This window comes from Apostichopus japonicus, chromosome 3, assembly GCF_037975245.1.
Source record: "Apostichopus japonicus isolate 1M-3 chromosome 3, ASM3797524v1, whole genome shotgun sequence".
Taxonomy (NCBI): Eukaryota; Metazoa; Echinodermata; class Holothuroidea; order Aspidochirotida; family Stichopodidae; genus Apostichopus; species Apostichopus japonicus.
In genome coordinates this window covers 27,233,041-27,244,189 of record NC_092563.1, presented here as the reverse complement: position 1 = coordinate 27,244,189, position 11,149 = coordinate 27,233,041, and the positions used below count along the sequence as shown (strand labels likewise).

Sequence of the window (11,149 nt, the reverse complement as noted above, 5' to 3'; positions counted from 1 at the left end):
CTTCTGACTGGGTGTCAAGTCTGGTTAGCATAATCAAACCCAGTGGTAAACTGCGTGTTTGTATTGACCCTCAACCATTAAATAAGGCTCTAAAACGGGAACACTATCCGTTACCTGTTATCGAAGATATTTTGCCAAGTCTTAATGATGTAAAGGTATTTAGCAAATGTGATCTGAAAGAAGGATTTCTCCAATGTGAGTTGGATGAAAGTTCTTCCAAGTTGACCACATTCCAAACCCCATGGGGGAGGTACAAGTATAAACGCATGCCGTTTGGAATCTCCCCAGCACCTGAACTCTTCCAACAAAGGCTAGATCAAAACCTTGAAGGGCTCGAGGGTGTTCATATCATAGCTGATGACATATTGGTCACTGGCAAAGGGAAAACAGAAGCCGAAGCAGACAAAGATCATGACCGAAACATGACTAAGCTGCTTGCAAGATGCAGAGAGAGATCTATTAAGTTTAACAGAGATAAGTTTGAATTTAAGTGCAAAGAAATCAATTTTATAGGGCATGTCGTTACTAAAGATGGTCTTAAAGTCGACCCAAAGAAAGTTGAGGCAATTGTTGATATGCCTAAACCAACCGACATTGCTGCAGTACAACGATTCGTTGGAATGGTGAAATACTTGTCTAAGTTCCTTCCAAGCTTATCAGACACGTGCGAACCGATTCGACGTCTAACACATAAGGACGCAAAATGGAGCTGGGGACAAGACCAAGACGCAGCATTCAAGGAGGTGAAGCGTAGTGTCAGCAGCACACCAGTATTGAAATACTTCGATCCGCAAAGCGAAACTGAAGGTCAGGGAGACGCATCGGAAAAAGGAATCGGTTTCACACTGATGCAACAGGGACAGCCGGTAACATTTTCGAGTAGAGCGTTAACCACCGCAGAGACTCGATACTCACAAATTGAGAAAGAACTTCTTGCGTTAATCTTTGGTTTGGAGCGAAACCACCAATTCACCTACGGACGCAAGATAAAGCTTTGGACAGATCACAAGCCATTGGTTTCAATCTCTAAGAAACAAATCACGACTGCCCCAAAGCGCCTCCAAAGGCTACTTCTAAGACTGGTGCAGTACGATGTTGACATTGTGTACAAGCCGGGAAAGGAAATGTATCTCGCAGATACATTATCGCGAGCCTTCCTACAGAATAAGGAACGATCTGCAGTGGAAGTCGAGACAGAAAGTGTAAACATTATAGACTTCCTTCCGGTATCTAAAGCAACTCGCAAGCAAATTCAGGAGTCGACCAACAGTGACCCTGTCTGTCAGAATCTGAAACGATACATTACAGAGGGCTGGCCTGAAGACAAAAAGCTATTGCCAACCGGAACTAGCCCATACTTCCAAATTCGCGACGAGCTTTCCATCCATGATGGTATCATATTCAAAGCACAGAGATGTGTCATTCCTACACCTCTGAGAAGGGACATTAAAGAAAAACTTCACAACTCACACACTGGTATTGAAAGTACGCTGAGGAGAGCGAGAGATACGGTTTATTGGCCAGGTATGAGTAAAGAAGTCAAAGACTATGTTGAACAGTGCAGTATCTGTAATACATACCGCACTCAGCAATCCAAAGAACCATTGGTGAGCCACGACATACCAGATCACCAGGGAGAAAAAGTTGGTGTCGATATTTTCACCATCGATGGTACAGATTATCTCTGTATTGTGGACTATTTTTCGGATTACTTCGAAGTTGACACACTCTTAAACAAGAAAGATGCGCCGGCAGTGATCAAAATCATGAGGCGATATTTCTCTACACATGGTATACCAGTTACAGTTCAGTCAGACAACGGACCACCTTTCTCCTCCCGTGAGTTCGCTGATTTCGCGCAATCATATCAGTTCGACCATGTAACCAGTTCGCCGCTCTTCCCACAAAGCAATGGTAAAGTCGAAAATGCGATAAAGACCGCTAAGAACTTGATCAAGAAAGCGAAGCAGGATAAGCAAGATTTCTATCTCAGCTTGCTTAGCTGGAGGAATACTCCTTCAGAGGGTCTGTCGTCATCGCCATCACAACGTCATTTTAGTCGAAGGACTAGAACAGTTATACCTACTGCCAAGAAACTTCTCACACCTAAGGTTGTGAAGGAAGTCAAGCAGAAGAAAAAGAAGAGAAATGAAAAACAAGCACGATATTACAATCGTAGTGCTAAGCTCCTTCCAGAACTGAACAAAGGGCAAACAGTACGCGTTCAACCATCAGGACGAGAGAAAGTATGGGAAAAAGCTAGCGTTGAAGAACTCGTCAACAAACGCTCCTACAAAATCATCACAGAAGATGGACGTGAATTCCGTCGTAATCGTAAACATTTACGAGCTACCAAAGAACCGCTGATTGACAGAAGCGAGCTGTTCTATGAAGTAAATGACTCACAAAACGCACTGCCAACCAGTGTCGATTGCAGCAACAACGATGCAGCATGTAATGAGAGTTCAAGCACAACTCAAGAACCAGAACCATATTTAAGAAGAAGCCAAAGGAACCGTAAGCAGAGACCCGATTGTGTTTGCTGTAAATGACCTATATTAGGCCATTGATGAGCACTTGTAAGCGTTAAGTGTTTGTAAATATGTTTTAATACTTTTAAGGGTAAGAAATATGATTAGTTTTGAAAAAGGAAATTAGAGTTTAAAAATAGAAGTTAGATCTAAGAAAGTTTTCTTTTTAAAGAAGGAAAGGTGTAACGATATGAAAGTTTGTATACTTGTATGACACCACTCTGTGGTTGTCAAGCGAAGCACGAGAACGTAATTAAATTTGTTAACTTTATCAAGCGTTTATTTGCCTTCATTGTGTCAGTTTGAGCACAGAACGTGAAGATCACAACAACAATGATTTGACTTGACTTGACTCCGTCAATTAAACAATTAGGAGTGATGAACTTTCGGCGGAGTGATAAATTTGCTGACCAAGTCATAAAACTTTCGGCCTCCTTTTCCTTTTATACCTTACTTCCATAAAATCTCACTGCGCACAATCAGTAGGCAGCCAATAACCTGACCATCCTGTATTAAATTAACGATATCAAAATAAGTGCGCTGGCACTGATCTGCCCTGATTGGTTGGGAGTTTGGAAGTCCATCCCCTTTCTATGGAAACTTCCATACCACGTGAGAGAACCTTCTCGAATGTTCCACAGACATAATGGAATCTATTTTGGGAAAAGGCCCTGTACCAAGATTCAATAAGATAGTTAAAAACTTCTCGTGGGAAAACTGAATCCATGACCTAGATAAATACATAAGAGGCCCTGTAAGGTGTCTCGATGGAGTGTTTCGGTAACATCAAAGAGATGGTATCACTATTTCATAACATTAATATTAATGTCACAAAACAAATAACACAGAACGCTCTCCATGGAATTTTCGGGCAAAAATATGAAAAAGATTCGGGCAAGCTACTACATTTATATATATATTTTTTTCTCCTCTTAGGCTAGTAGGCTACCCGAATTTTTCAGGACTTTTGCCCGAATTTATTGTCCTCTGGGAATTTGGGGGGGGCAGTCTGCCCCCTGCCCCCCCCCCCCCCGCCTCGTACGCCTATGATGTCCGTAGACGCGAAGTAATGACCTAGATTGGTAGCAGCGCTGTCGAGTACCTTGTAATACTTACTGCGGAACTTCTTTTCAGTGGACTGCACAACGTTGCTCGCCATCACCAGCGTACCTTGCAGGGATTCTCCGCTGGTGTATTTCTAGAGGGTTCAGGTGCGGGTTAGGGTTAGAACAGAGAGTTGCATGCAGGTCTACCGATGTGAAAAATCTCGGTCACTTTTCATAGAACTGAACTTGAATCCATGAATCATGAAACATGAATCCTGAGATGTGTAAGCCCTAACCAATTAGAGCCACGACACTACTCTTTTCAAATGTGTGGGGTGGGGGACATTTGATAGTGTTTCCCCCACCCATCGAAATGTGGGGAGGACGTGTTCCCCGCCCCCCCCCAGGATTGACGCCCATGCTCGTGCGTACTAAAGACGTTATAGTTCAATTTCCAATTATTCTTTAATGCTTGCCTGTCAAAGGCTGTCATGCAGTGATGATATGCTGTCAGTTCCATTACTGAAGAGACAATTGCAGTGAATAATTTTAAGCAATTTCAAGAGGTAGTCCGAAGGACAACCAAACAAAGAAAGGTTGGTAGTCCTGCGCAAAACCAGGTAGTCCTTCCAAATTTCGGAGTAGATTTGACAATGACTCGAATAAAGGACTAGACAAGATGTGGGACTAGTCAGTGATGTATTGATTTTCTACAAAACTACAGGTACAGGATCGTCGCCATCATCATCACCACTCTGCACTGTAATCACAGGATTTTCATCATCATCATTCACCATCATCACTCTCTACTATCTCCTTTTCAGCTTCCACAGCGGGGGTCCTCTTCCCATATGGGGGCTGGAAAGGGCGTCTCACACATTTTTGGCAACTGAGTTCCAAAAGATAATCGCCGGTAACGGGTCGAACTCTTTAATGCTCGGCCCTTCTATCAGTATCCTCAGGGTACTAGTTAGTGCGGTACTTGTCAGCTGGTTTCTCCAGTCGGTTTTCACGCGTTTCATCTGACTAAATCCCCGCTCACATTCCACAGAGTGAGCAGGGATTGTCAGGATGAGATCCACCAGTGAAAATAGATTTTCAGCATCGACTCTATACTTGACTCCAAGCTGCTCCCATGATGCATTGTACACTGGTTTGTAGCTGTGGAGAAAAATGGAATAAGTTCAAGTTAGCTGACTGAGTTGGTGCTGTAATACTACATCACTAGGAATAGTTCTAAAGAGCTTGGTTTGCATAGATAGGGGGACAGGGTGATATAATTATTATATAAAACAAACAAAACATTTGATTTGTTAATTGAGAACTCACTCTGTGTAAGCACTTTCTTTGACACTTGACCATTCCATCTCGATTGAATTTGTGTTCGTGCCAGCTTTTTCAAGGACTGGGCTGAAGTAATCCACCAGTTCTGCAATCTCAGCATCACCAAAGTCTGAAAGAAAAGAAAAACAAACCTACTGGAGATTTGGAATACTGAACTACATTTGATCAAATGTCAAATTTGTTCATCATACCATGTTACATGATTCAATCATGCACACGAAAAACCCACCTCTTTCTGCCTCAATGGGCCAGGACTTGAAACTGATGACTTTGGCTGCTGCAAGTTGTATGGCATCAATGTCAAATCTAATGTTGATAGCCTCTGTGATGCTGGTGACTGCAAGATCACACTCGGCTTTGTTGATTGGCTCTCCCTCGATCTTGTGGCCATGGAACGTACCGTCAGTGGCTGCCCTCTGGAACTGTCTCAATGCAGGTCCTTGTCTTTAACAGAAAGAAAAGTGAAACTTCAGTAATTTGAGCGTATACATTCAAAATCAAAACCAAACAAGTTCTGATAACTAAGGATAAGAAAGTAGTGGAGGTAATTGTCAGTCACTTACTGTGATTTCAACTTGTCAAGAGAGGTCACCGTGTCTTTCACAAGTTTGGGCATTTCAGGTAAATTCATGTCCATTCTCTGGAAAGTACGAGAGAGTCGTCCCAGGATGTTGGTTACATCTACCATGAAGTGGAGAAACCCAAGGAATGGCCTGGATAGCAATAACTTGAGGAAGCCAGCACTCTTTCCTTTGGAATCATTGCTTGTCTGGTTGTGTTCTTTGATCTGAGAGTGTTAAATAAATAATTGCATGAAAATACAATAGGCCTAAGTTTGTTGAAGTTATGATATTGGTGATGTTGTTGGTGACAAGCTTAAGCATTAAGTACAAAGCAATGATTACCTCCAGGAGATGTTGCACTATCGCAGGATAACCAAACAACAAGTTGGTCAGTGCATTCTGTGTGTGACCAATCCATCTTGTTCCACCTGTTCTGGTTGATATGAACCTGGTAACTCCTAACGCTTCTGCTGTGCGTCTTAGCAGACCTCTATTCAGAGTACTGTTATGGTAGAATAAGAAGATGTTGATCAGGAACTGGTCCATCTTGCACACCATCGGGACATTCTTGGATGCCTGCTCTATTGCTAGCTCAAGACGATGAGCAATGCAGTGTACTGTCTGAAGCTTTGGTTGATGTTCCTTCATGCGTGCTCCCACACCACTCCTCCTTCCAGTCATGACCGATGCCCCATCACTCCCAAATCCGACCAGTTTGCTCCAAAGTTCTGGCTCCTGGATACCACAATACTCGTGAAGTGCAGCTATGATCTCTCCATAACAGTTAGCAGCAGTGGCCCGCTCCAACTTCTGAATGCTGAGGAATCTGGTTGTTACCTTTCCATAGTTTGAATACCTGAAATAACAAATATAACAGAAATATGAGCTACACATCAGTATAATGCTTAGTTTCTTTGGGATCGTGAATGGATAAAATGAAAAACTAACCATCATTTTGAAACCTAACAATAAATTGCAAGAATAAAATTTGATTTGATTTGTTTATGAAAAAATACTGGTATAGGCTCGAAATATGCATAAACTACATTGTGTTAGGCTATTTAGAATAACCCCGAGATGTATAACCAGTTTAATTAAAAAATTTCGGTATAGGCTCGAAATTCGCATATACTACAGTGTGGTAGGCTATTTTGAGCCCCCCCCCCCCCGATCCTGGCATGTAAAATCAGTTTCATGAAAATAACATTCATCTGTAAAAAATTATCGGTATTGGCCCGGAATTTGCAAATTTTACAGAATCTCACACAGCATGTAAACTTATTTAAATTGCAAATCATTAATCTGTTTAAAAAAATTCAGTAGGCCTATACTATAGGCTCCAAATTTAGGACAGGTTGACTTATTCACATTGATATTAGCACTGAAAATGAATTGGCCCTATAGCCTACTGTATGGTTATTGATTAGAACGCAGGTCTGCCAAACATCCAACCACCCCCCCCCCCCCAACACACCACGTCTTTCAGTCACCGCACATGAGAGATGCTTACCGTACAAATAAAATGATCTGCTCCACTACAGCCGCATCCGTGGCTTCATCACACATCACAGAGAAGAATTTGGAGTCTGAAATTTCTTTCTCGAGGTTTTGCCGCTGGATCTCCGAGATTGCGTCAGTGAATTCCCTGCATTTTGGTTCGGTTCTGTAGGTCTGACCAACATCTACCCCCTTTGCCTCATCCAGGTCACACTGCTCCACAAAATCCGCGAATGGGCGTGCCTTTTTAGCCAAGAAATGGCATGTACGAAACATGACTTCCAGTCGGTTGATTACCGTTTGATTCATCTGCCGGAGCAGCTTGTCGGCCGTTGACGTACCGGGAGGGGCCTCGGCAGCGCCTTTCGCGGCCACCGCTCCGGTGTGGGTTTCGCTCTTTGCATGTTTGTGGAGGCTTTCGATTCTCAGTGATGAACACCCTTTCACAAACTCGGTTTTGCCCATGGCTTGGCCTGTTGATGTAGCCCATTGCTCACAGATGTTGCAGAACATCAGCGCTGTTTCCTTATCGTAGCGTAGCCATAACTTGAAATTAGGGTGAGCCAGCCAGGAGTTCTGAAATGAACGCTGACGCTTCGTCTGGTCATATTCTTTACCTGCCGCTCTCTTTTCCTCTGCCGATTTGCTCTTCTTCTTTGGCGGCTCTACATTATTCAAAAATCGCCACATTTTCCAATACAGTTATTCACAAATATTTACTTCATACGACGGTGCTTTATTCAACTAGGTGTGTCAATTGTAATAGTAATAACGAACTCCTTAATCCAACAAAAACAAGGCATAAGCTATTCGCAACTTGTGTATTACGAACGCTGGAAAAAAATCCCGCCAAAAAACTTCGCGATTTAAACTTATTCGCGGTTTTTTTTAATTTTTTTTATTTATTATGGATGAATCATGACATTTCTCTCTAGATAGGCTGTAGAAGTAGCCTACAACCATACTGTGATGATGTGATCGACCGCAACACGTGCGATCAAATTAAAATTAATAAAAAAAACTTTCCATTCATAAAAAAGTTTTACTACCAGATTGACAATTACTCCTGTTTCTAAAGTGGTTTATGCTAAACGTCATGTTATGTCATTAGTTTGTTAAAGTAACTTTGTGAATTGGATCCCACTACTTTGCATCAACAGGGCTATCTGGATCGCACATAAGTAAATCGACTTTAGGCAAGTCGATTGCCTGCTTCACGGCGACCACGTCAATGGAGATTTAGTGTGTGATTTCTCTCACATACAGTTAAGTCAATACGAGAGTTCCATTGACTCACTGTGTAAAAATAAAAGATCGATCATTCGCCGCGGGCAGCGCGAAGCGAAGAGGATGATAAACTATTACTGATTCAAGGTATAAAACATTTGCTGAAATTAAATAAAACAGTCCCTAAATAATTATGATGAATTAGCAACTGGTGGGGGAAGCAACGAAGGTAAACAAAAAGGCATTAACTTTAAGACAACTGCTTGAAGTTTACTGAGCTGCTGTCGGCACCGAAACGTTGCAATGTCTATATACTTGTGTGTGTTAGGCTTGTCGATGCCGATGTACAAAACTTTTTGGTGGAGGGGCCGATGTACGAAACTTTTTGGTGGAGGGGGGAGGCATATGGCCTGGGGGTGTGATCGCGGTAGAATATAAAATATTTGAATGCATTCGGCAGTAACTTGGGACATTTTTTTCTTTATTTCAACAGCAGTTGAGTCTGTTGTTGTTTAAATTATGAGGTAGTCCCGCCGGACTACCTGCCTTATTATTTTTAAAAAGTTTGGTAGCCCGACGATGTTTCTGGTCGTCTCGGACGCCCGGACGACCGTTAAAATTATTCACTGCAATTGACCTGAGGTTGATTGGGAACTGGGATTATTGAATGGTAGTTAACAAAGCTCCCATCACTTACTGTAGGTAAAAGGCTAAAGGTTGAGAATTTCCTTGGCGTTCTTCCTGTGGGTAGGCTTATGTGAAATAGCATCTATGGAAGCGGAAAGGGATTATATTAAACTCATCCTGTATGTCTTCATGGTTGATCCATGATCAAATTTAAGGTGCTACTCATGAAAAAAATAGAATACTAAACTAAACAAGTTCTTAAAACAGTAGGCTACAAATGCTTAAATGAAGATTTGTCTAAACAATAACCCCAACCACAGCAAAAACACTCTACCATCATAAATACATACATTAGTCTTAATCTTCATATCTAAAACTCTTGCCAACATAAACAGCACATAGAACATTACTAACACGTCCATTTTATACTTTCATCTTCAACTCTTAGCATACTTAAAAGACCACTTACTGTGTACATTACTGGCACCATTCCTTCCTTTACTTCTGTAGCGACTTGTTTTACCCTTTTCGCGTTCCAAAGCTCTACTTGCTGTTTACTCCCAGACTGTGCGTATTTGCATACATAGTTTTGGCATACCACTACAAAAGCTTGGCTAGAGAGAGTTCATTGTACAACTTATGCGTTAACTTATGTGGATTCGCATATGCATAGCGTGCAGTAAGAATCTCTCCTCGTGTGTACACGCAAATTATTCGTCGTAATAAAGATATTCCACCTTCGGAAGTTAGTACCAAAGATATTTGTTAGTAATTGTATTTAACGTTTCAACCAGGAGCTACCTATACTATTCGGAGGAACGGTTTTTAATATTCAAGCCATTATCACCATTTACCTTGGTAGGACCTAGGTTTGAAATTTATACTCGGGCGCATGTTAACTACTGTAATCGCGGCTGTGCCAGTATCATTACGCAAGTGCCTCAAGTTAGGTTGTATTGCCTAACGTTAGTGTAGAGCGCTTTGCCAGCGGTTAGGTTTATCGTCTCACCATGGCTGGCTGTATAAACACAGCTACCCGGGGTTGCGCCTCATCTGTTTTCTTTGGGAGGACCTTCAAGTTGGAGGCCTATCGGAGCATGTAAGAAAAACTAGGGTAAGTGAACATGATATATCATATGTTACCCTTAATTGGTGACCCCGACGTGACATTGCTCCGTGCATGTTCAATAGTTTGAAGTGCTTTTAACGTGACCCGCCATGCGGGATATAAAACGTCACGGCCAAACGGCACTACCGAACCATCCCATTCTGAAAAACGAAACTCAGGTCAAGCGAGCCAATAAAACATACGCCCGCCGACCTGCAGAGACAAAACGCCCAACCCCCCCCCCCTCAAACATTCAAAAAAACACAAAAGGACGACCAGCACGGAGCGAAACGAAAAACCCCTCCCCAGCACACCACCGTCCAAAAAAGGCAGCCCCAGATAAACGGCGAAAATCACCTTCAATCTGAAGGCGAATGTCAGACTTCACCGCTAGGTGGTTTGTAGTTGTAGCACATTCACCTAACTTGTTATTAGCTGGGCGTACCCAGTCAGTCTCCAGCGGTGCGAAAAGTGCTTTCTTGTAGAACATGCACAGGGTTTCTTGACGTCACTCCTCATTAATATTTAATTAGGTGAAACTTATCATTTCGAAGGTCAATTTCTCAGTCATTTAACCAATTTATGTCTGGTAATAACTAAATTTGATGAAGGAAAGGTGTTTAATCCAATCGTTTTTGACAAAAGACACAAAAAAGGACTCAAGGAGTGGAAAGGAAATTTCGACCGTAGAAAAATTGTTTTAGTGGCATGAATATCATCATTTCCAATATTGAAAACTAGTATATTCGCTGAAAAAAAAACCTTTACCATGTATAAGTATCCATTTCTCTTCAAATCATCCTGTAACAAAGTCAAGTTCACTGCAAATAAATATGCACATGAATACAGGTTACGAATACAGGTTACCAGTAAAGTGGTGGCTGTACCGTTCCACGTTGGTACGTATTGCACAAGACTTTTGGTCAGAGAACTTTCTTTTTTTAAGAATGACAACACATTTTTTTTTTTTGGTCTCTTTATTTCTCATTCATATTTCATAAAACTTTGAGACGTATAACTGTAAGAAAATAGTAACAAGAAAACACGTAGTTTTTAAACACTATGAAAAGACTTGAGGTAAAGCAGTAGGACGGTAAGTCCAGGAATGGCAGGAAAATGGTACAATTAGGGTGAAACTAATTGGTACAGCTAGGGTAAAATCATGGCTAATTAGGGTAAAACTATGGTAATGCCATAGTCCACATA

At 41.7% G+C, this 11,149-nt stretch overlaps 1 protein-coding gene across 1 annotated transcript; it reads right to left on the bottom strand.

Moving 5' to 3' along the window:
* Nucleotides 1–4,434: 4,434 nt before the first annotated feature.
* Nucleotides 4,435–8,837, bottom strand: LOC139965692 (zinc finger protein 862-like). Its single transcript, XM_071968311.1, has 6 exons — nt 6,995–8,837; nt 5,827–6,340; nt 5,485–5,708; nt 5,151–5,365; nt 4,907–5,030; nt 4,435–4,738 (listed from the first exon to the last, which is right to left on the bottom strand). Exons 1-6 carry the CDS (start codon nt 7,669–7,671, stop codon nt 4,450–4,452), a joined length of 2,043 nt encoding a protein of 680 aa, XP_071824412.1. The 5' UTR covers nt 7,672–8,837; the 3' UTR covers nt 4,435–4,449.
* Between the last annotated feature and the right edge of the window lie 2,312 nt (nt 8,838–11,149).